The following is a 27,177-nucleotide window of genomic DNA, read 5'->3' as shown; positions in this document are numbered from 1 at the left end:
TCTGATACAGCAGTATCATTAGCAAGAGAATTTTCGTTTTAATAAGGTAAAAACTTTACCGAAAAATCCAGGTCAGGGCATGAATAAATTTATAAATGATTCGATGTTAGGTTAACAGCATTACTTCAAATGTCAAATTTTGAATAATTCATGTCCATTAGTTTAATAGAAATGGAAATTTAAAGATTCTACTTTCCGAAATTTTTCAGTTTTCGAAATTTTTACTACCAAATTCTTTTAAATTTGACTTTTATACGTAAATCACACGAATTGACTTTTTATATACGATCATATTTAAACAAAATAATGTAAAATATTATTACAGTGTATTCTTTTCATGAAACTATTTTTTTGTTAACGAATTTTCTATCTGAATACAAAAAATAAATAAATTAATTAATTAATTAAATAAATAATTCAGTTCCAGAGTAAAAATAAAAACTGTAAAAAGGAAGAAAAAAACATAGCCTTCCTTCTCACTTACACATTAAAACTGCTATGGACTTTCAGGTGATCGAGGAATCTAGCTTTTTTCAGCCCCACATATAAATATATGTATATCTCTTATTTTACAATATTTATTTTTATTCTGTTCAGCTGTTCACTGTGACATATAAAACTAAGAACTTTCCCATTAGACAGGAATAGGGGTGTTTATTTCCTTTGCGGGAGGACGAGTAAAGGATTATTTGGTAGTAGTTTTAACCAGGGAAATGTCGAAACTCACTTGAATTAAAGAAAGTTTTTTTTTTAAATTCGGACACAAAAAAATTACGGTTCTTTTTTAATTGTAAATTAAATTACACAAATATTGAGTGAAAATTGTGATTTTAGAAGGGGTTGTATCATCATCTCTTACAAAACGTAAGGGGGCTAAAGCCCCCTTTAACCCCCGGTCCCGCAGTCCCTTGGATCAAGAACCGATATGAGTGTGATTCGTGAATGCGGAAGACATGCGTGAACCATATACAGTGAAAATGGTTCCTCCATGGAAATTTCATCCTTGCTTTCTATCACTGAAACTGGCAATGGCAACATGCGTTTGTTTATATTTTTAAAATAAATGTCATGGCGGGTTCGACAATTTCTGCAAATTTCGGAAATACTCCAACATTTCAACCCTTTCATGTTAGTTATTCATTCCAGTTTATATACTTAATGATCAATAAATTATTTTATCACATTGTAGTTGTTCCTATTGTTTGCTAATACTTTATGGTAACATGAATTCATGACGAAGTTGAAAAACAAAGCTTATGTTTTCTTGCTCTTTTCTTATTATCACTGAATTTTTCTGTTTATATTTTACTTTTGTTCTATTACATGCTTAAATCGAGTCAATTTTTTTTATCTTTTGTATCGAAGATAAACTCATGGATGCAGACCAAAAGAGTACATCCAACATTTTTATAGTTATTAAAGAATTAAATCAATTAATTGATTTTCGAAATATACGAAATAGGTAATATAAGTGGGAAGCCAAATTATTACTTTTGGATTTTTTGATATTAAAGATTTCATTTAATTATAACAGACTTTACTGTTAAACTTAACAAATTTAAATTTTTCTTATAATGAAACACTTTGTTTTTCAAAATCATTCAAATATTAATTGTTTAACTTAACATATCCTTGGAAAATAGCTGTGAAGTATTATTATTTATCATTTCGCAAATGATATAAGATTCTACATAATTTTTTAAAATTAAAGTGGATCTAAAAGAGTAATTAAGAATGATTTTTTCAGCAGTTTTGGGACAAAGAAGTTAGGTTCTACAGTTTCGTGTCAAATGATGGTAAAAGCAATGTGACAAGTACTATTTACTGATCACCTAAACTTCATAGATAACTCATGATTGATCTGGAACTTCAAATGAACACTGCTTATACAGCCCCATTACTTCCAGCTAAATCCTGAAAAAAATTAGATTTCGTGACACTTTTAAATGCAAATTACTTTTACTGTTAATTTTATTAATGCGGATAAAAATATCTTAAATTTTGTTATATTTTAGGATTTTTTTTTGCATTGAAACAGAAAATAAAATGAAAATTTGTGAAACTCACAAAAAACATAACTTTTTACCATTCACTTTATTGATGTTTCATTTATATATATTAAGAAATCAAATTTAAGGATTCATTGATTAGCAGAGAAGTAAAACAAAAGGCATGATTGTACTCACCAACATGCGAAACCTTTTAAGTAATTTTTTATTTATTATTATTATTTTAGCTACGTATTGCATTTGAAACAGGAAATAAATATATATACTTTTAATTTGATTAAATAAACACTGAAGCTTGCTTCAAAAAATAGGAGGTAAATTGTTGGAAAAAAAATAGTTTTTTATGTGTGTTTCTGTTGTAAGGATTTGGGTGAGACTGTCAATTTTCAGAAAAAGAACGATTTGCAATTACTGTTTTCTATAGTGTGCAAAATGGGATTTTTTTTTTTTTTTGTAAGTGTGTATGTTTTCCTGATGTGGGGATAATAATTTGGCCGAGACTGTCAATTTTGGAAAAGACCGATTTGCAATCACCGTATCCTATAGTGTACAACATTGTACATTTTGCTGTTGTACTGATGTCTTTTGTTGACTGTGAGTGGTTTTAGCATTATGAACACCACAAAAACAAAATTGAATGCATGCAACAAATTTCAGTGTAATATCTGCATAAAGAAACGGACCAACAAGGGATTCGTTTAATTTTGAGACAGCATTTGCAATTAAGTTGAACAGAACTTGAAAAATAAGATATTTTTTATTGTTACTTATTATATTAAAATGAAATTTTTTCTTTATTTTTTTCTAGTTTGTAACTAATAGTTGAATTTAGATCAGTAACTTGAAATATAGAGAGATAAATAATTTTTAAAATATTTTTTTTTGTTGGCAGATTTACCAAATTGCTAGGGTTAGTTAATAGCCTAATTAGTTAGTGACTATTTAATTTTTAAGCTGATATTTCTGTTACCTGATGTCTAAAAATTTATTTATTTAAATTGAAATTATTTAATAATTTTTCGTAAGAATTTAGATTTATTTTGTGTCCCTTTTTATTCTTTCACTAAGGTACTGGCATCCAATTTACGTATTGATATCTTTTTTTTTTTTTTTCATGAAATGTTTTTTCTAATTTGTTTTTCATTATTACATGTCTGATGTTTTTGTATAATATTGCACCTTTAGGGTCCTAATATTTGTTTTTATTTGCAGAATAAATTTCAAATTGCGTTGTCAAGTCCTATCTTAACTGAAAGATGTTTTCAAATAACGCAACTTTTACAGGATGCTCCTTTAAAGGTAAAATAAACTACTATCTCTTACTACGCTGTTTAATCTTCCAGAATTCTAAAGTAAAATTATAAATTTATCAATGATTAAAATTTATTATGTAATTTTATAAATTAAAATTTATTTTACATTTTCAGTCTGGTTGATAAAAACTCTCCTAGGTGGTTTTTTTTTTATGAGGTATTGCCTGTAAAATCCTACTGGCAGTGAAAATTTGTATAAAGTTTAATATTTTTCACGAATATTTTTTTTTCTTCAGAAAAATTATTGTATTGCATTAATTAACTGTTGAGTTAATGCACAAAAAAGTATAAAAAGATCACTTCTTTGCAGCTTTTTCTGTTTAGAAATCACCAAATATAAAAAAGAAAAAAGCCAGTTTTGTTAAATTTTGAAGAAAAAAAACCTAATTTACGAGAAGATCTTACAACATTAGAATGTAACCTAAGAGAAATAATGAAGAAAAGTAAAAGCACATTTGTTAAATGAACTATACATAAAATAAATTTCAAGCTTATAATTATTTATCTTTAAGCAGAAGAGCACTCTGGAATGCTTAGGAAAAATTTTGTTAAAGAATCCACTGATCAGGCATAAAACTATCTAATTCGTGATTGTTGCTTGGCAACATATTAGAATTTGATGAAACTTTAATCTCTCATTATCAATACCAGATCTTTCTCATTACTACTACGCAACCAACTTGTCTGCAGACAAATTCAGAGAACATTTCTAAAAAATCAGCAAAAAAAAAAAAAACATTTTATGACACAAATAAAGATGCAATTTTTTTACCCCAACAGGGAAGACTCTGATTACAGAAAAATAAAAGTTTAACAATATGTAGGTACAAAAACTAACAAGTAAAATCTGAGAAATAGGTCAAGCTCATATCAATGAATAATCTAGTGTAATTCTTTATATATAACATAAACAATAAAAAAATGAAAGAAGAGATAAATTTGAAAAGAATAATTCAGTTTACTGTGCATGAGCTTCAGGGTGCATAGAACCCTTAGTATAAGATAATCACAGGAAAGCATCAAAAAAAATTATTTTTTTAAAAAAAAGATAAATTTAAAAAAAGTTAAAATTTAGAAAACTTTGATATGAAAAGATATAATCTCGTTATCTGCCCACATGATTATATCTGAACAATTACTGTTTTCTGATATTACATTAATGTTATATTTGCATAATACATTTATATAGTACATTTGGTTACATTTATGTAATGGAAAAAAAAATATATCAATAGAATAGTAAAAGGAGCATCAATTTATTGATGATTTAGTTATTTTATAATTTTCGCAATTATAAAAATTTTTTTTAAATGTTACTTACTCTGAGAAATTAATATTGTCGCACATTAATGCAGAATGATAATTTTAATTTTTTTGGATTTAAGTATTAAAAAGGGGGGGGGGGATTCTACAGTATTGACATTTACGATTAGTGGAATAATTTTAAGTTTAATATTAATAGACTGATTGCATAGAATTCTTATGTTTCTATTGTTGTATGTTTCAATTTATTGATGATTTAGTTATTTTATAATTTTCGCAATTATAAAAATTTTTTTTAAATGTTACTTACTCTGAGAAATTAATATTGTCGCACATTAATGCAGAATGATAATTTTAATTTTTTTGGATTTAAGTATTAAAAAGGGGGGGGGATTCTACAGTATTGACATTTACGATTAGTGGAATAATTTTAAGTTTAATATTAATAGACTGATTGCATAGAATTCTTATGTTTCTAGTTTATTATTTTTTGTCAGATTAATAAATTCAAAAGAACTTTTAATAATATCTTTGTAAAAAAAAATGGACCTATTTTTCAAAAAATAAAAATTTTCTAACAGTAGTTAAATTCTATGTGAAATCATTGAATTGATTGAATCTTAAAATTATTAAAAATAATTAAGAAATTGAATACAAAAATAATTTATTTAAAAGCACTAGATTAATTGTCATGATCAAATCCAAGATTTTGTGTAGATAGTTTGAAATTTTATAACTACCTACAACATTCAATTAAATAAAAAATATTGTTTATTAAATGTCAATAATTTCTATAAAAGCAATTGAATTAAGAAGCTCTATTTAAAGTGCAACCTTTTACTACCTAATTATAATTTTTGTTATCCAGTTTAATATTTTATTACTTTGAACATATCCATTTTCAGGCAAATTCAAGGTAAAGAGCCAGTCAGATCAATTCTTAACTTTATGAACACACCTTAAAATATTTATCCCACTACCTTCTATTGTCCTTTCATTTCACATTTTGTAATTAAGCAAGAAGTACATGACGTCTTTCTCTCTTTTCCTTTTACATGGCTTTTTTGCATTTCATTTAAAAAAAATTATGAGGTTTTTTTTTTCCTTCATTAAATGATTAAATTGTATTAAAGAATCAGTCTAATTTTTTGGTGCTCCTCACACTATTGTATTGATGTATTTATCTTTATCTACGAGGGTTGTAAATTAAATAGTGGCAACTTAACCTTGAAACTCACAGAAGGGCGGGCATGCGCAAATATGATATGGGAACGGTGAAGTGGAGCTGTTGTCGATGTGTAGAGTGCAAAAAACAGTCGATCTGCTTAGAAGGGTAGTTGTTGTGTGGCGTTAAAGTGAGGAGTTTAGTTTCCATCGCTCTAAAGCATGTTTTTTCAAAAGGTGATCAGCGGTCGTCGCTTAAAATCGAGGTTGCCCGTGGCAAAAATGCAGCAGGATGCTATCGAGGATTAGTGGAAGCTTGTGGCGCAAATGCTTTACCGTATTGGACAGTAACACGATGGGTTCAAGCATCTCGTCTTTTTCGTCACTAAGCCTTTTGAAAACATGCTTTAGAGCGATGGAAACGAAACTCCTCACTTTAGCGCCACACAACAACTGCCCTTCTAAGCAGATCGACTGAATTTAGCACTCTACATATCGACAACAGCGCCACCTCACCGCTCCCATATCCTATTTGCACATGCCCACCCTTCTGTGAGTTTTAAGGTTAAGTTGCCACCATTAAATTAAAAACCTCGTATATTAATGCAATATCAGAAAGAACTAATTTTTGCTGGTTGAAAAAGGAGTTATATCCTTTCATTGAATCTTACTTAAAATATTCATACAATTTAAAATTGATACATTTTGAAATATGCTATAATAGGAAAAGATTTTTTATACATTATCATTTTTATTAATTTTACTTTTATATTTTATATATTTTTCTGCAATTAGTTATCTGATTCTGCAGTAAATAATATTTGCTTTATTATTGTTTTTTTTATGTGCAGAATTTGATAAGTAGTTAGAAATATATATTTTTGTTCTTAATCTCCTAATGACATATTCTGTAACATTTTGTTTTGTGTACAACTCCATATTTTTACAGGAAGTGCAGTATATATTTCCTGGTGTGATCGAAAACATATTTGGAGTACGTTCCGGTATTGATTGGGGCTTTCTCAAACTGGATAAAAACACTCAATCTAGGGATTTTGACAGTCTGAGAAAACTATTGGCTCCTGATGGACCAATTCTAAAACTAGTTTATAAATTTACGGAAGATGTATCACCTAAATTTGAATTTCCTTTCTCTTGGCTACCTGTAAGCGAAATTTATTTATTTTTTTGAATTGTAAAATAAAAATGATATAATTTTTTTTGCCTGTCAAATGGTTTTTATTTTAATCAATAATAACCTTACATCTAGATACCATATTGTTATGATTATTAATGTAGTTTTTATTTGTTGTTTATTCTCGTGGCAAAGTGTCAATAGTTTAAATCAAAATCTTGATTGTATTTATTTATTACATGATTTTAGTCATTTTATTGTTTTAAAATTATTGTTTTACTGTTTTATTAATTTTTACATATACTAAGTCTTATCATTTATATTATTAATACAGTGAAACCTCTCAAAAAACCATCTATATGTACAGGGTATCTGCGCACCTGGAAAGTCATGAATTTAGGTATTGAACAAAAATTTTCATGAAATTTCATGATTTTAACTTCTTTTTTTTTTAAATCACGGAAAGACATGGATTTAGGTCGCCAATAAATCTAATTTTAAAATGTCATCTCCCCCCTCCTCCAATTTCATGGTGTTCCGAATATCTGAATTTGTAACAAAATCCCCACTCACAGTCATATTTTATTGAAACATAAAATGTTTTTATCATGCTCTTTAAAAATTATGCTGTTTTTTAAAAAAAAGATGAAAGAAAGAACATCATTTCTAGATCGAATTATCTTTTAAACTACTCTGATTTCCGAATTTTTTTTTATTGTTTCTTATTTTATTTTAACAATTTGAAATTCTAGCTAAAACAAGCCAGAAAAGTATCTTTAGAATATAATTCTGCAGAACTTTTTTTTATTTGCTTTTGTATTTTTTTCAGCTATTTTATTGCTTCAACCCTTTCTTTACTCTGTTTTTTAAATTTAAAATCTCTAAATATGAAAATGCAGAATATAACAGTTTTGGTTCTACCTGTCATTTCAATTAATGTTGTTGTAATGCTTTTTTAAATTTATTGTTGTATTTTTGTCAGAGAAAATAGTAACTTCGTTAAGTAGAGAAAAATTGGAGTCATGGATTTGAAAATCTAAAATGTAGGAGATAACATGCATGTAGCAGGGCTGATTGTGCTCCGGAAAAAATCCGGATTTCCGGAGTTTCCGGAGATCGAAGGTCCAGATGTTTCAAAAGATCATTGATCGCAGAAGTTTCCGGAATCAAATTTTCAAATGTGGACTTAAAAACGCAGTTTTATTTTATTTGTTTGTAAGGGAGAGCAAGAGAGATACTTTATAAGCTTATATTAATGATTAATATTCATTTTTTTTTATCAGTATATAGTTGTTATAATCATAAACTTAAGAAAGAAAGACATATTTGTAAATTTTAATTACTTCTCCCGGTCATTATAGGTACGTATAAATGGTATAGGTATGTGTAAAATTTTAAATATATTTTAAGTAAACTAAGAAATATTGAGAAAAAGGAAAAAAAATCTTGTTTAAATTTTTTTCAATTTTAACAGTTTTTTTTCCCAAGAAAAATGTTGTTTTTTTCAAGAACTCAAGAAATTTTCCGGAATTTTGACTTGGGCTCACAATCACCCCTGATGTAGCGACCACCTCTATTTACGACCACTTTTTGGGGGCACAAACAAATTTCCATAGACTTAGTGTTGAAGAAAACCTTTAGGAGAGACCATTAAAATCTCTCCCAAGCGACCCTACAAACATCTTAACTCAATGTAGAAAAAGTCAAATAAAGAAACTTTAAAAAGTATCGAAACAAATAAGTAGAATAAAATGTATTCAAAATATTTGTGTGAAACTCTTATTTAGAGTGACTTTTTGACGAAACAACCTCATGTCATGTTACAGCGTGCACTAAAAAAGATGCTATCAATTATTTACTTCTAGAGTTGAAAGTTAAATTAGAAAAAAAAAGTTATTTTTGAAAAAATAAGCATCTCAAACAAACAAACCTCTTCTCATATTTTAAAGCCAACTAATTTTTATGGTAGACTATTAAATGCAAGCTTAAACAAAAAACATAATTGTTTATTAATTTTAAAATAACTTTATCATTCATGATTGGTAAATTTGCTTTTATGCATAATTCTATCAATTGGAATAATTTTTGTTGACACTAAATTTCATTCATAAATACGTCTTTTCGTGACCCCAACAGAAGTTGCATTTCCGCACCAAGAAAGTGACACTGGCTAAAATTGAAATTGTTTGCGAAAAAACATGTACCTTCAATAACAAATTTGAAGTCAATGGAAGCAACCTCTAAGCTTCGTGGCGACATTGCCGCAGAACAATACAGAGTTCCTGCAGAAAGATTTTTTATTTCGGAAGCGAAGAAGTTTGGGTTTTTTTATCTGCAGAATTTACGAAATATTTTTTTTCCTGCAGAACATTTTTGCTCCTTTCTGCAGAATTATATTCAAAAAATATCTATCGGAGGGGGGGGGGGAAAGCGCTCTTGATTTTTTTTCCTACTTTCTTTTGCGAATAAAAAAATTCCGCAATGATTGGCTTTACCTAGAATTTCAGATTGATATTATAAAAAGTAATTTTCAAATAGCAAACATTTAAGAAAAATTAACTCTGCAAATATTCTTTAAAACAGGAGAATATTGCCAATAATATTAGAATATATATTCTTTTAGATTTAAAACAAAATCTTACATTTATTGTTAAAAACAAATTTGTACTGTTCTGTTCTATACATGAAGGCTTCTTTTGCAAACAGAAAGCCCTTCTGTTACTTTAAATTAGTAATGTATATATTTGCTACTATTAAAAATGTCTCTCAGAAAGATACTAGAGAAAATTGTCACAGAAAACTTACAAAAATTCTGCCACAGGGCCTTTAAGAACAACCAACCTCCATCAGCAACTATTTTACTGTGGAACTGAAAGGGGTCACTCCCAAGAGGCTTCATTGTATATATTATTAAAATCATCACTTTGTTTGAAATTTGCACCAAAAGTTAAAACATAATACTGTCTTTGACTATATTATATGAAACACAAAAATGTGTATGTATATTGTTAAATAATTGATGAAGTATCTCACTCTTTGCATCAAGCATCTAATATATCAAAAAGTGAACATTCTTTTATTTTAGGGCAACAAAAAGTTGTAAGAGCTTTGTTGTCAGTATTAAAATTTCAACTTGAAAGTTTATTAGATTGTATGATTAATTTTCAATAGTTAAGAGTCAATGATCAACAGTGATAACTTAAAGGTAAAGTAGTTCTTCATTAAGCATATTGCTATTTGAACAAATGTTAGAGACGTGACAAACAAGTTAAGTGCCATCATCAAATAACTTGTGAATTATTTGTTTCTTTTTAAAAACAAATTCTCTTTGTTTAGCTTCCAGAATACTCAGATGAAATAACATGTCATTCTGCCCAATGTTTTTATTATTATTGTTTACCAGTATTTTGAAAGTTCAAGTTCAATTATATTCACCCTATACTTATAAAACTTATTTCCTGCCTACAGTTTATGTATGAAAAAATATTTTTTATTATGTGTTTTATGTAAAAATGTTTCCCACCTAAAGTTTAGTGCATCAAAAATGGTATCTACAAGTATAAGAGAACGATCGGAAAGCTCATTATTACTTACAAATTATTGTATTATAGTTTATCACATTTCATCTGTAACATAATTTTGTTTTTGCAAATTTTTAATTTATATAATCTTTTTCTGCAGGTACCTAGTCAGCTAATGCTGCAGGAGGGTAAAGTTCCAGGTTTATATGTCAACAAATTACAAATTTCTGGTCAGAACATATATTCATCCTCTCTGCAGTTAAATATCCTTTCTAAATGAATAGATTAAATGTGATAATCAAAAGTTCATTTCAGTGTAAAAGTTTATTCTTATTTAATTGAAATTTAGAAAATATGATGACTTGAACAGCAAATATAAATGTAATATTTCAATTCCCAAGAAACATGCTTTTGTTAGTTTGAATTATTTCTTTAAAAATAATTTTTTTAAGCTTTTCTTACATAACTTCATATTCATTAGACTAAAACTTGCTATTAGTTATTTTGTTGAATTTTATAAGCTTGTTTTGTGATTCTTAACTGTCTTCAAATAGCTTGGAATTTTATTTCTTTCATTTTTGCTATTATATTGTTAATCCTGTTTTGAAGGTTAGTAATCTTTTTATTATTATATCTATTGTTATTATCTCTTAGATGTTACATTTCAATAGTGTATTTTATTTTTAACTATGAAAAAAAAAATTTTTTATTTGTACTGTAAACTAGCTGCTTTTATCTAACTTTGGTTCCATATTTATCTTGCCCTATACAAACTCACTGTAGCATAGATTCATATAAACTCTGCTTAGCAATAGTTGTAAAATATATTGTAATACTTCTAAAGCAATTTAAGATATTATGCACATTAAGCGTTCCATCAATAGGAATATCAGTCAGTGCTGTGAAATGACTTTTTGGAGGCACAATATCAATAACACCTCAGTCTTTTTATCACGTAACTTATTTTTGTAGTCCAAACGCTAAATTAAATTAAAATCGATGCATTTAATTTTTTTTTAAATTAAAATACATGTATAACATAATAAAGACTAAAAAAATATAAGGAATTCAAAGGGAAATGAATGAAGTTTTATTTACTTCAATATATAGAACTTGTGTTTCATAGGCTGCAAATATATAAAACTCGTAAAATAAGTTAAAAATGTAGAAGAATATATAGAGAAAACATGGAAAAATTTTAAAAAATTATTAAAAAAGAAAAACAATTAAACAAATTTTCATTTATTGTTATTTTGTTGACATTTTATTATTATTTTGTTTCTGATTTTTTCTTAATGGATGTTTTTGAAAAAATTTTAATTTCTGATTCTTTTTCTTTTTTAGTAAATCTTTTTTGTATTTTTATTTTCATCATTTTTAACTTATATATATATAGTGATAGATAGATGTTGTATGTTTAAAAGAGTAAAAGCACAAATGTGCTAAATATATCGCCTGGTCATATATGTTAAAAAATGTCACCTGTAAAACGTATCACTGATAAGGGCTTTATCACGTTAAAACATTTCCTCTTTATTTTTTACTGCCAATACCAAATCTAAGTGCTTCTTAGTTGGCAAGATGAAAATAGTCTTTGCCTAACAAGACTTGAGTGATGGTTTCCTGCTATAAAAACTTGATATCATATAGTATTATATTTCTCCAACCCACCGAGAGAGAAAAAAGAGTAACTATAAGGTATCTGATTAAAATAGTGTGGAACAAAATCCCTTGTAATTGAAATACAGTGCAACATAATCTCACCCTGACAAAATATCACAAGGCAAAGGCTTTATATAAAGTTGGTTAGAATGTTTCCGATTATTTTTTAATTGTCAATCTGGTTATCTTAAAATATTTCCTTTTTATCTTTAAATGTCATGTAAAATTTTTACATATTTTTGTAATACATTTACCTTTAAACTAATTGTAAAAACTTTATTGGAAAAGGCATCTTTCAATTGAAGACCTTGGAAGTTAAATGTGATTACCCTCATTTTTGTAGTTCTAGGAATATTAAGTAGGTAATTCATTTAGCTGCACAATGGGCTATTAGCAACGATTTGGGAAACATCCATGAGAATTATAAATTTAATAATAAATTAAAAGAATAACAAGTTTTCATTTCACAGGCAGGTGTAGGGATTCTTATGAAAGTTATCCAATAGTGTTGTTGTTTTATCTCAACAGACACTGTGTGAAATTATTTGACTCTTTTTCCCAACCGATGCATTACTGAATCTTTTCAATTTAAAAAAAAAAAATTATTTTACTTTGTTTGTAGATGATTTTATGTGAAGGCAATATTCGAAATTCAACTTCAATTAATTTATTCACTTAACTCATTTATTCAAATGAAAATAGAATCATTATGTTGCTCATCAAATCATGCACAAAGAATCTATGAAAGAATTCATATAATAATTTCGCTAAGACTTCGGTATTTCTTTTGTTTTGCTAAGTTGTCAATGCATCTCTTACCCTTATTGCTTTTCTTTAATTTTTTATGATTTACTGTTATTTATTTTTTCATGTGGTCATTAACGCTCATTCCAGAAACTTAAAATAGCAATTGTAGATATTTAAGGTTGAACATGTTCAAAATCACATTTTAATGTGACTTTTATCAACTGCTGAATCTATGAATTATCGACAATCGACTGCCAAATCTATGGATGTGTCAAAAATTCTTAAATACAATGAACTTTTTCCTTTAAAATATTTTTAATTATTTCACAAAATAAATCTTGTTCTATTCGTACAACTGACCATCACACGTTCTTAGAGTCAGAAATATAAATATTTTAAAAATGATTCGTAATAAGTTGTTCATTTTGGTCAAGTATTATTTTGTATTAATTAAATACAGTCAAACCCCGTTAACGCGAAATCGCTTACCACGAAATTTCGCTTAACGCGAAATAATTGTTAGTCCCGTCGATCGAGTCTGAAGAATAGTGTTAATTAATTCTTTTAACGCGAAACCCAAATCGCAAAATACCGCTTAAGACGAAAAGAATTTTTTTCACTCCAAGTCAAAATTTCTTCTTTTACAAGAGTTTGGAATTAGTGTTTTGAAATTTCTACTCCTACCCTCGAATCGAGGTCCCGTCCTTCCATAATTATCTCTTTTGATTGGTTGCTGCTATTCTGTTTCGGAATGTTCTTTGCACGTGCGTGGAAGGGGGTGGAAAGGTGCATAAGCACACATGATCGTGGTAGAGTCCGACTGTCAGTTGCCCTTGAAATTTCGTAAAAATGAGTCGAAAACAGCAATCCTTGTCCTTAGAGACTAAACAAAAAATTTTGAATGAAGTTTGTGATGGAATATTAAAGAAAACAGAGATCGCGACGAAATATGGAATTCCCAACAGCACGCTATCTACGATTATAAAAAATCGTGAAAAAATTGAAGTCGCATATGCTATCAATCAATTTGAGCCAGCTAGAAAGCGAATGAGAACAGGGGGAAATGAGGAGATCGAAGTAGCGCTTTTGCGATGGGTGCGTGAAGCAAGGAGTCAGAATCTGCCTTTAACGGGTCATGTATTGCAAGAAAAAGCAAAAGTTTTTGCGGATGCTCTCGGCGTGACAAATTTCGCATCTTCAAACGGTTGGTTAACACGATTCAAAAAGCGTCATGGAATTGTGTGTCATAAAATCTGTGGCGAAGAAGCAACTGTAGATAAGGAGACTGTGGAATCATTTTTGTCTGAAAAGTGGCCTGCTCTTAGGAAAAATTACGCGCCACGTGACATTTTCAATGCTGATGAAACGGGACTCTTTTTCAAAGCATTGCCCTCCCGTACATTGAGCATTAAAGGAGAAAAATGCTCCGGCGGAAAATGCTCTAAAGAGAGAATTACTGTTTTGGTCGCTTGTAATATGGATGGGACCGAAAAATTGCCCTTGTTTGTCGTAGGTAAATCAGCGAACCCACGTTGTTTTAAGAACTTAAAAACTTTACCCGTTGTATATGCTTCAAATAAGAAAGCCTGGATGAATAAAATGCTTTTTAAGAAATGGTTAACAGACTTGGACAGGAAACTATTTCGGGAAAAAAGAAATATTTGTTTGATGCTTGACAATTGTAGTGCTCATAATGATATTCACGGACTAAAAGCGATTAAATGTGTTTTTTTACCTCCTAACACCACAGCAAAACTTCAGCCGTGCGATCAAGGTATCATTCATAGCTTGAAGGTGCAATACAGAAAAGAAATGGTACGCAAGATGATCCATTGCTTTGATAATAAAATTACATTTTCTGTAAATCTATTAGACGCAATGAGATACTTAAAATGTGCTTGGAACAATGTTTCTTCTGAAACAATTATAAACAGTTTCAAGTGCGGTGGGTTCACAGATGGAAAAGAAATGAATCTTCAAGAAATAAGTGAAGCAGAACCAGAAACGTTGACTAATTTGATCGAAGAAGCGGAAAAACGCGGGATTCTATCAGCCCCTTTGTTCAAAGACTACACCACTATAGACGAAGATTTGCTAACATCGGATATAACCACCGATCAAGACATAATCGCTGAACTATCGGCGAAAAATGATGATGTCGACATGGATACAACTGATGAAGAGTCCGATATTGAACAAGAAAATCCAGTTACTTTAAATGAGGCGACATGTGCAATGAAAGTAATTAATCGTTTCCTCATGCAACAAGAAAATGCTATGGATGCATTAGATAACTTAGAACATATAAATGACTTTATTAATAAGTGTTATCTTAAGAAATTAAAACAGAAGTCAATAACTGACTTTTTTCAACCTTGATTCCGTAACGGATAAATAAATTCGTAATTTGGCGTTCAATTCACTTCATTATTTCTTCTCCAAATTTCAAGTTATTTTTAAATGTTTATTGTTTTTAGTATTTTTAATTTTATGTTAAATTCACTTAAATTTGCAATATGTCTTCATTAGTAACTTTTAAGAACTGTAATATATAAGTAATTGTTTAGTAGTTCAATAATTGTTGACTAGAGGCCGCCACTACCTAAACGGTTAACACGAAATTCGGTTAACACGAAAAATTTCGGTGGTCCCGACGATTTCGTGTTAACGGGGTTTGACTGTATATATATATATATCTATGATTTCTTTGTTAAATTTTTATGAAATAAAATCTAATGTTTTATGTTTGTAATTTATTTTAATCTATTTTTTCCCCTAGAATATCACTAGTACAGTTAATCAGCAGGATACATTATATGCCCACATTCTTGAAGATTATTTAGCCTATTTTTTGCCAACAGAAAATAGAACTGTTCCCTTGTTTCAAGCTCAAAATGCTCAGCACTCTCCGATTTTAACTTCATCTCTATCTTCTAACTTTGGAAGGTAAAACTATGTTACATTATTTTATCTATATATATAAGTTCGAAATGTAGAGAAAACATGGAGAAAATTACAGAACAGTGAAAAAGGAGGGGAAAGAAAAGTAATAAAAATAAAAAACAAGAAACCGGAGAAAAAATTTTATAAAAATCCGGAAAATAAAAGATATAATCGTGTCAGCTGATGAAAATATTATATCTTTTATTTTCCAGATTTTTATTAAAAAAAATTTTCCTTTTTTCTTGGATTTTTTTCCTGCTTTCTTGATATATTTTTTTATTATTATTATTTTTTTCCCTCTTTTTTTCATTGTTCTGTAATTTTTTTCCATGTTTTCTCTACATTTTGAACTTATTTTATGAGTTCTATTTACTTATAGCTTATGCGCAGTAAATAAAACTTATTGTTTTTCTTAATTTTCTTAGTGTTTATTTTTTCTTTTTGCATTCATATATATATATATATATATTATTATTATTATTATTATTAGTTGTTTGGTTGCTTTCGCAAACTTTTCAATTTTTTAAAATTGTTTTGGTAACTGTATAAAGATGTGCTACCCGAAACTTATTCTGGCATGCTTTATTTAAAGATAATATTGAAGAAAAAAACATTATTTTGCTTGCAACAATTTTATAATTTACTAGTTATGCAATATTTATGCATTATTTTTTGTAGAAAAGTCAGAATTTTTCCTGTAATTGAACAAAAAAATAATTATAATTAATATTCTCTAAGTTATTTATCTAAATAGAAATTGTTAGAACTAATTACTCTGTCAGTTTATTGTCTTCTATGCATTAATTTAATCTTATTTCTGATTTTTAAAAAAATTTCAAGTTTTTTCCTGTTATTTAGTAATGGGAGATTATAACTTTAGTACTTTGAATTATTTATTAAATAATAATTGTTAAAACTGAGTTTAATGCCCCTTGTGCATTAATAATTTAGCACTAAATGACAATAATGCTAGAATGAATAACTAATTGGTAATTTCTAAGTCTGATTAGATTTTATTAGCTCAATTAATTGTCCTTTGTTGCACAGTTTAACTTGAAGATTCTTTTTTGTAAATGTTTGCAGCTCTCATGCTTCTCCCGAAAGCCGTCATTCTTTCAATGCGAATAATCGAGATTTCCTAGGACCGGCAACACCTAAACCGAGCTTGTTAAAAAAAGATATTGTAATGATGGTTACATCACCTGGATCTGATTCTTCGAGTGGTTTTGGAACATCTGCTTCAGAGAGCTGGAGATCTGAAACTTTCATCCTAGTTTTAAAAGAAATGCTTCTCAATCAAAATTCCACTGATCATCATCAGCAAAATATCCATGATTTGATTCCGGTAAATCATTACCAAAATTATGCAAAATATTTTATAATAATTAATGTCTTTCTTGCCAAAAATACCACCATAAAATATTTCAAAAAAATATCTAATTTAAACTACTTGTGTAATGTAGATTTTTTTAACAGACAGGAAATTTTTTCCAATTTATGTGCTGTTTTACATACCATTGTTCTGTTTGCAATTCTGACTAAAGCAGAGCTTTTTTATCATATTGTGCATTGATATATTTCTTATTTGGCATGAAAACTTCATTTTATTATTTTGCTTGTTTGTAAATGATTATTATCTTTTTTTTTTTTTTTTTTGTGAAGAACTATCATAGTTGTTGGTTATTTCTTTCTAATTCAAATAACTAAGCATTTTCTTTGATTTTTTAGAAAACCTTCATTCCAACTCATTATCACGTGTGGATGGTACGAATCCTCGTAAAACACTTGCACTTCTTTTTTAATAGTACGCTTTCTCCTAATCAAACTACTGGACATGGTCAGATCATGATAGACAGCTTAGGTCGATTAAAAAGGTACTGATATGATTTTTTGTCAATTATAAAATTACATTTGCTTTTATAATTTGAGCTGAAAATTTAAAACTGAACAAAATTCAAAACTATCAACCGTAGGTGTTCATTACCTGTAACAAAGAAGTTATTTGAAAAAATTTATTATGACTTGAGGAATTTTTGACTCTAGTATTTCTCTATATCTATACTATTGCCTCGACTCTAGTATTTCTCTATTGTTCGAAATTCATACATTGACTGTGTGTTTGTTTGGCGAGGAAAATATTATTAATGAGGAATCAAATTTAAAATTCCACCAAATAAAAATTTGCATTCAACATGACGTCATGTATTAATTGCTAAAATGTAAGCCAGGATAGCTTGGTTGGTAGCGCACTGGGCCCATGCCCAAGCGACCGTGGGTTCAATCCCCGCCAATCAAAGACTCTCCTTGCAGTAAATGGTGACTGGTGCACGTTAAATCTGTCGAGCCTCAAAGTCCTCCATGTTCCCATAGCAAATCATACCTCTGGGGGTACTGACCCAGGAATGGAGTTGAACATAAGTAGTCATAAACCCATAAAATAGGTCGGCTGTTCAACGACTGTTATAAAAAAAATAATAAAATGTTAGAAAATAGTGTTTTAATTGGTTTTTCACTGTTTTGTTCTCTGAACCAAAAAATCCTTTATATTAACACCCAAGGAAGTCATTTTGACTGCTTTTTAATTTCAATTAGAAAAACAATGATGTATATAATGACATAATTTTTTAGACTTTTTGTGCAAGATATAATTTTTTTAATTGTTAATATTTACTAATAACTAGTCATATAACTGTGAATTATATAAAAACGTATTAAAAATTAATTTTAAACAAATTTCTTTACACCTTATTTATTCTTTCACAATCCACAGTCATTTTGACTACTTTTGGGCTATATAGGTATACACTAAGTTTCAGTCTTTTTAGTGTTAAATAATATGTTTCTAATTTATCTTTAACAGCCTTGGGATGACAAGTTTGATACAAAAAGAAATTTATAGCTTCTTGAAGACTGTATTTGATCACTGGCCATTGGATGCATCTTTTAGGGTGGTATGTAATTTATTTCAATATTATAAAATGCATACTTCGAGAAAATGCTTGTTTTGCTGAAGAATATTTGTGGGGAAAAAATATAAGAACTAATTTCATAATATATGTAATATGTCGATTATAAATGTTTGTACTTTAGCCAAAATGTGTCATGTCATACTTCTTAATACCCTGTCCCTACCCTTTGTCACAATTTAAAAAAAAAACTCCTCCCAATATGACGTTATTTACGAACGGTATCCAAAGTGAAGAAAGAAAAAAATTTAACTCATATTAAATCAAAATGCCAAATGTAAATTAAAACAGATAAGATAAAATATAAATGTATTAATTGATTTAGCTCTGAGTGTATTTGCAAAGTATAACAGTGAAATTTGTTTACTAATTTTAGATATGCCAGTTTATAAAATTAGTTGCTTTATGAAATCTAATGTCCTCTAAATGAATATATATGTATTTTAAATAAAAAGTGGTCACTACACTTTTATTTGAGTATACTTTGAAATATACAAAGGATTTTCTAATAAAAATTAGAAATAGTAATTTTTTTTTTTTAAAGTAGGTAGACCTTCTAAGGATTATTTTTCTTACTGATATTAATTGCAATAAACTATACATAATTTTATGATCTTTATATTTTATATAAATTGTATTTATAATATATCTTATTCTTTTAATAAAATATATATTTGCAGCCACTTGAAACTTATTTAAGCTACATTCAGCCATGGAGATATATTCAGTGTGATTTGGAGCCTTCTACATGGTAATGTATTACAATTATTTTGGAATCCATTGTTTTTGTATTTGCTACATCACAATCAATAATCTTTCTTATGCTTGTATTATTTGTATGTAAAGTCGTTGCATATTTATTTTTATTTTATAAGATAAATGTTTTTTTCTTGTGTAAATTTTATATCCTAACTAAAATGTGCTTTTTTTTTTTTCTTTTCTTTTTTTTTAGTTTTTTAGTTTTTATTTAATATTACTGTTCAAAAATTATGTAACACTTTCTGTTGTTTATATATCATCATATTGCTTACAAAATTGAATTTTTTTTATCTGTATATATCAATAATTAATAGAATATTAATAATTAATAGAATAATAAAAACTGAATAACATTAACAATTAAATCATATAAAGTTTTTCCTGCATTGCTTTTATTTTTTAATAAATTGCTTGCATATATTCTATATTTATTTTTATTTATTGCAAAGCCGTTAGATTACCTACATTTTACTTGTTTCTTGAGTATAGGATCTTCTTGAAATATGAAAATCAAACAAGTGAATACCTTTAATAGTCTTCTATGCTATCTTAAATTTGGCGAAATAAATTTGTTTGGAAACTTATAAAGAGGAAAGAATTACACTTGTGCAAAGAATACAAAATGTTCTATGAACTAAATTTAGAAATAACAGTGAATATTACTTGTTGCAATGAAGACAAAATTTAAATTGAAAGAGTAACATAACTTTTACTCTTGAATATGTGATATTATTTGTATTAAAAGTTTAATTTCCTTTTCTCTGATTATTTAGGCAGAAATTCTTAACTGAGAATATTCTGTTTTACACCACCATTTTTGTTCAGATTCTAAGAAGGTTTCTTAGAATGGATTTAAGCTGTCCTAAAAATGCTTACATGCTGTACAGACTGACAAAAGTTAGTCATTCCTATTAATATTATTAAGTTTTATTACAAGTATTACTTGAATTTCTAGCTTTTAATTTACTTGGTTACTTTTTTAGGTCCTTTGTACGAGAGAGCTGAGACAAATGATCACACAAGGTTTGAATCATTCAATAAATTAAATGCTTGATTTTAATTAGAAATAGGTATTCAGTTTAAATTCTATATTTTTAAACCATTTGGCCAAATATTAAACTATTTTGCTGACAAGTATGTTTTTTTTTTCTCCAAATAATAGAATAATTAATAATTAGAGATTCAAGGGATAAATAATTTCTTGTTAGTTATGGACTAACACTGTATTTAGTGAATAGAATTTACTCTATTGATAGTACTGATTTGTTATAAGTTTTAAAAAATTGCTTCTTTTTTTCTATGCGTTAAAATTTTGAAGAAATTTTGTACTGACATAGAATTAATGAATAAAATATAATGTATTTTAAAATGTTTGTCAAACTTTTTTTTTTAATATTAAACTATTCTAAGAATTAAATAAAAAAAGATTCAAATTCTTTTTATGTTAGACTTTTTTATCTTGTTTCTGTTGAAATAACTAGTTTATTAGTTGTTTCATACTGCAATATCCAGAATGTGAAAACTATTGTAAATTCAATCAGCTTATTATATGTTTTTTTTTTTTACTCAAAAATTTAATTATTTAGATTAGCTCATTAATTTGTGTTGAGTGATCTTAATACATGACGTTCATCTAAAATCTCTATTTAGTACAGAGTATGCTTAGTTTTAACTTTAAACTAATTTCATAACTCATTAAATAAATCTTGTTTATTGATCTAGCTGAAAAAGTGTGTGTTTCAAAGCCTGCAAATGTTGGAATGCCTGGATTCTTAAGATCATCTGAAAAGCTGTTTTATCAAAGGATGTCTGAGATAGAAATGACTGGCTCTAACTATTTACCTCTTTTTAGTGAGCCAGTCTTTGTTTTGGTACTTATTGATTTAATTGTTATTTTATTTTGAAATTCAGTTTATTGCTTCTCTATTGTCAATTGCTTTAAAATGTGCCTCTAGTTCCTGATTTATCGTAAAACTGGAGAAATCCAAGCTTAGGGGCCCATAAATGTCACAAATATGTTCTATTTGTGTTTTTACTGAAGAATTGTGCATTAGAAACTTATCCATATTATCAATGAGTGCAACATACGGAGTGATATTTTCAACATTAATTGCTATTAATAACATAAAATTGTTCTCTCTAACTGTGATTTGTCCAAAGGCAATTTAAATATTGGTTTTTCTGCAAATTGTTGATTTAAAAACTATTTCATGCATTAATTTCAAAACTTTTTACAGGTTTCGCAACTGGTATCGTCCATTGCTGCTGCTCGTCAAAAGTCGAGCACCGAAAATCTCTCTCAAAGTATTGTCAACAAAAGCTTCTTCTCTAAATTTGCTAGCCTGTTTGATGTCTCCAACGATGAAATCAATTCTGATGATAATAGCCCATCAGAATTGCAAAAAGTCTCTACCTATTTAGATATGTCTTCTAAACAACTCTGCAACTTTTTTTCAGAGGTTAGTCTGACATTATATCTCTCAATTTCTTAGAAATTTTATTGAATATTATTACGTGTACTTATCCACTTTTTTTTTTTTTTTTTTTTTTTTTTTGGATTTGGCCATATTATATTTCTATATTTGTAGTATAATTTGATACTACAAGGGTTTCTTTTTATATTGCCAAATGGCGCCCCATGTGAACTGTGTACTGTTATCTTAATATTGATTTTACACATGTAAAATTTTCAGGGTTTTTAACTTTGTGTCACAATTACCCCAGTTATGTGCAATGAGATCTACCTTAGTGCAACCTCTTAGGCTTTACATTACTTGGTGAGAAATTTTATCTCATTCCAATATTGAATAAAAAATTAATGTCACTTTGAGTCACAATTACCCCTGTTATGTGCGATGAGATCTACCTTAGTACGACCTCTTAGGCTTTACATTACTTGGTGAGAAATTTTATATCAATGTTGAATTACAAAATAACGTCACGGTTTAGCTGCGCTTAATGTTATGATTCGCTCTCCCTATCCCAGTAATTTTTTAACACCCAAAAGATATCGTAATTCCTAAATCACGCTTCAAACAAGGAGCACATTTGCTTTCCTGAAAAACTTTATCTATGAAACTAATGCTTATTTGCATTACAGGGAGGGGAAAAACTTGTAAACTTCCAATAGTATACTGTATGGTTGGAGAACTTTAACAAAACTTGTTGAAAATTGAGTTTCTTCATCATCATATTTGGCCAGACAGCCCAATGTGGGCCAATGCCTTTCTCCCTCTGTCTCCATAACAACCTCTGATTTATCTTTGATCTCTGATTCTTTTCATTAATTGCAAGAAAATCGGACTTCGCCAAATCAGACCATCTTAACCGCAGCCTTCCTGCTTTCTTGTTCCAGTGGGTCTACAAAGCAGTATCTTTTTTATTGTATTGTCATCACTCATTCGAATCACGTGGGCCATCCAATTTGTTCTATTTATTTTTAATTTATTGATCTATAATATGTAAGAACATGCTGTCTGGTAAAAACTTAGTTAAAAAATACTGATAGCCGATTTTACTTATGCGTGCTACCTTTTATATTAAACATAAATCAATTTATACTGAAAATATAAAAAAAGTTTCCAAGTGAGTTAACCCACTGACGGATCTGCACATAAAAAGTTGTATTTTAACCCGCAGTCTTCTCCACATAGCAAAACTGATTTTTTTTTGTTATTAGATAGGGAAATAGTGTATTGGGGAGAAGCATTCTCCCAATCTTACCCTCCTGCTAGACCACCTGTGGGTTGAGTTATAAATAAATAAAAACTACCTCCAAAAAGTTTATCAATTTTTGATTTAAAAAAAAAAAACTATCTCGGTTTTAGCATGTGCTTTTATTTACTAGGGAATAAAATCTTCAGCAATGTTCAAATAGCATTAAAATAATGTGTTTTGTTAAAGAAAATATCTAGGTTCTGTTTGCAACTGTTGTCTAACATACTTTCATGAAGCGTGAATCCCACAAACCAAAATAATAAAAAAAATTAATGCATTTTTTTTTATCTGCTGAAAGCAAAATACAATATAAGAGTTATACATTCATATATCACATTTATCTATAATTATCTTTACATTTAACTTATTTTGTTAAAATAGTTTTTTGCATTAGATTTCTGAATTTTCTTGAGTGAATTTCTTAATTTTTTTTCTCTGAATTTCCTTTTTAACAGACACTTCTCCGTAACAAACATGTTTCTCAGTCTGGAAAATGTACATTTTATCAAGGTCCTTGAATTAAAATTCTGCATAAAAGTAAAATACGCTGAATCTAAACAGTTATTTCAGCTTGACTATTAAGAAACTGAAATATGTGAATTTCCAAAACTACATATATAAATAATTCAAGGTTACTATTATTCTGAATATGGTTGTAGCGAACATAAATGAATATTACATGATTTAAATACATGATCAATAGGCTGCGTACAGGAAACCAGTTACCGGGTGGTAACCGGGTAATGAATATCTGACAAGTTCCTGGGTGGATCACTATTTAGAATGTTTTCTTATTTCTTTAAAATATTTATTTAAAGATAACTTTATCTTTTTATGAACTAGCTATTGCTTTTTTTATTTCATTTTTTATATACTAAAGAAAACCACAATAGAATAATTTGAACTGAGTTGCTTTATTTTATTCTAAAAAATATTTTCTATGCCTATTTTCTTACTTGTTGCTTGACAGTGGATATGATCAAAAGTTTATAGATTTGTAGATAGTAAACCAAATGAAATTGCAGAAGTACGTTTTATCACCAAATATTATTATATATTCTAAGTAAAATTAAGCACATATTATATAAAAAGAAAACATTATTTCAATGCATGCTTTGAATACAATTACGTAAAGTCCTAAAACAGGCATTTAAATTGTTGTATTGAATTTAATTGGATTCATTTTTAAATAAATAAAAAAAATATTAAGAAATAATAAATTCTCGTTTCTATTTAATTACTCTGATAAAGTTAAAAAAAATTGTGTATATCTTGATGATTTGTGTATAATAAGTAAAAAAATCTCTTTATAGGTTGTACCTCCTCAACAAAATAATGCATCGCTAGGAAACCTCTCCCTCTCAACCTCTGATCAACAATCGCGTTTGAATAACAGTGGTGACACAAGTGAAAAGTTTTCAAACTTAAAAGCAATCAACAGAATGCTGGTGCTAAATCAAAACAAAAAACAAGATGTTGAATATCATGATAATCCAGATTTGCAACCTGTAAGGACTTATGAAGTTGGATTCCTTGTTAAAGTTCTAAATGAAATCTCACAGCAAATAAATGAAAAGGTGAAGATTTTAATTTAATAATATTTAAATTAATATTATTTTCTATTTCATCCTGAGTTTGTTAGTTTTTTTTCTTCAAGTTTTTGCATTTTGTGCATATTGAACTTACTGCTTCTAGTATGTTTAGTTTCCAATAATTAAATCCAGGGAACACTCTACAGTGTTTAGAAAAATAAACTTCAGTTTTTTTTTTTTTGTGTACAAAATTATATCTTATACAATTTTCATACCTGACTCATCTCCTGTTTTTTAACGAAAACTCCTGTATTTTACGACTACCTCCTGTTTACCCATATATTCACAAATTTTTTCCATATATGTTGAAGAAATTTAAAAATAAATAAATTTGCGATTAAAATATTCGCTGATGGCAAAAATACTTCTCTTATTCCTCAATAGATAGTGCTATTGCCAGTGCTACAGTATGTTGAGTATTAATAGTTTAAGTAGCTGTGGTGGCTTAAGGGATAGAGCATTTGCCTTTCAGTAAGGTGACCCTCATAGATCTGACATTAGTCAGATCAACTCCAAAAAGTTGTTGACAGCCAGAAAGTCGATGACAAGAAGGGGATCGGAAATTAAGTCCGCCGTGGACAGTCCGACACAATAAGTATATGCTTCGGTGAGGCTGGTTGGATACAGCATTTTTTACAAGTCGGGTAAATTTTTGTGCCACGTTCGAATGTTAGACATTTTAGGTGACCAGTTAAGAATCTGGCGAAGGCAGTCTAGGAGCTTCAATCGCAATTGATGCCCAACAGAGTGCCAGGAGATGTTGCGGTGTACCATTGGTGCATAGGTGAAGTTTGCCAGATTGATTTTTGTCTATATTTTTCATTTGAGTAAAGTTCCTGGTAAGTAAGTGATGACCTAGTAGGCATATCCTCACTGCCCTCTTTGGCCAATCTATCTGCTCTCTCGTTGCCACCAATATTAACATGTGATGGAATCCAGTGGAGATGTATGTCATGGTGCTGAGAAATCTTATACTAGATATACTAGTTTCATCGCTTGCAGTGGACCAGCTACTAAGATGTTGCAGGGCACTGCGGCTGTCCGATAAAATCCGGAGTTCTCCATAATCACTGTCGTAGGGCCTCAAACCTGACCCGGGTTTGAATCCCAGAGGTGGCTGGTCAATACGAATTCCTCTTCCAGCTTGAACCGATCACCGTGCTGACGTAAAATATCCTTAGTGGTGGATGGATCATGGGTTAGAGTCCCCTTGCTGTCAGGCTAATCTTGGGAGGTTTTCCTCTCCATGTAACGCAAATGCGGGTTAATTCCATCAAAAAGTCCTCCATGAAGGCAAATTTAGCCCAATACTTGATCCAGGAGTTTCCTAGTCTTCTGAACTGGGTTCAAATTTACAAGGCTACGGAGTTGAACCTTAGTAGTCATAAACCCAAAAAATTGGGTCAGCTGTTCTACGACAGTTATAAAATGAAATAGTTTAAGTAATTATAATTGGTTAAAAAAAATCTTTAGATTAAGATTTATATACATATTTTTTACTTCACTAAATGTAAGTTCTTATATTATTTCCAATTTTAAATTTCTCTTTTTGACTTATGCATGATGTATCAAAACTTTACTCAGACCCTAAAAAATGTCTTTTGTAAAATCTCGTTATTTTATTTCTCCAATGTTGGCAGGTATGAATTTTCCTTTTTATCAGTTTAATGCTTTTTTTCTGCAGGTTTGTATTATGATTTTTATTTTTATTTATTTCTGATTTTTTTATATTATGTATTTGAATTTTATTATTTTTATTTTATTTATTAGAACTCCTAATATGTATCTATTATGATTTTTATTTAGTATTATTTTGTAAGATATATTTAAATTTTTTTTTTTCCCTTTATAGTATGGTTCAGAAATCGAACAACTCTATTTCAAAAATACCCTGGTTGGAAAAATGTGCCGCCGACTCGTAGCTGCTCCCGTAACATACATTAATGTCATCAAATCAAAGGATATGATGTCTGTCTCAAGCTATCCGGTGCATCTCCCACCCCGTGTATGCCTACGTTTCCTATCTCACAAACAGTTACTAGCTTATATATTTATCTTTCTATTCCTGAACTATTTTTTGTCATCAAGTCCCATCTTCGGGATATTTGTTTTTACGCTCCTATTATTTGTGTTACTCTTTTTGAGTGCTTTATTCTATCCAGTTGAAGTACATCCAAAAGATGATTGATTCCTATGAGTGGAGTTTGTAACTGTGTATAAAATATGTGTATTCCTTTTAAATTACTTTTTGAAACTGTAAATATTACTGTATGTCTTACAATAAATATATATTTTTTATTGAGTTTTGCTTTTTGAATTTATTTCATTTATATTTCATAGTTGCCACTGGATTTTCCTCTAAACTACAGGGTTTTGCGAGTTTCTC

At 28.7% G+C, this 27,177-nt stretch overlaps 1 protein-coding gene across 1 annotated transcript; it reads left to right on the top strand.

The window, feature by feature from the left end:
• The first annotated feature begins 978 nt into the window (after positions 1–978).
• Positions 979–27,093, top strand: LOC107449883 (sphingomyelin phosphodiesterase 4). The gene is made up of 16 exons (XM_071184021.1): positions 979–1,128; positions 3,222–3,308; positions 6,699–6,914; positions 10,566–10,666; positions 10,954–11,014; positions 15,594–15,760; positions 16,841–17,102; positions 17,486–17,631; positions 18,618–18,708; positions 19,404–19,474; positions 20,256–20,379; positions 20,466–20,505; positions 21,205–21,353; positions 21,720–21,941; positions 24,513–24,776; positions 26,644–27,093. Exons 1-16 carry the CDS (start codon positions 1,069–1,071, stop codon positions 26,977–26,979), a joined length of 2,397 nt encoding a protein of 798 aa, XP_071040122.1. The 5' UTR covers positions 979–1,068; the 3' UTR covers positions 26,980–27,093.
• The last annotated feature ends 84 nt before the right edge of the window (positions 27,094–27,177 follow it).

This window comes from Parasteatoda tepidariorum, chromosome 10 (assembly GCF_982258835.1).
Source record: "Parasteatoda tepidariorum strain Cologne lab strain chromosome 10, Ptep-v5.0, whole genome shotgun sequence".
In the NCBI taxonomy this organism is placed as follows: Eukaryota; Metazoa; Arthropoda; class Arachnida; order Araneae; family Theridiidae; genus Parasteatoda; species Parasteatoda tepidariorum.
The sequence above is the reverse complement of the archived record's forward strand: the minus strand, read 5'-3'. Positions and strand labels throughout refer to the sequence as shown.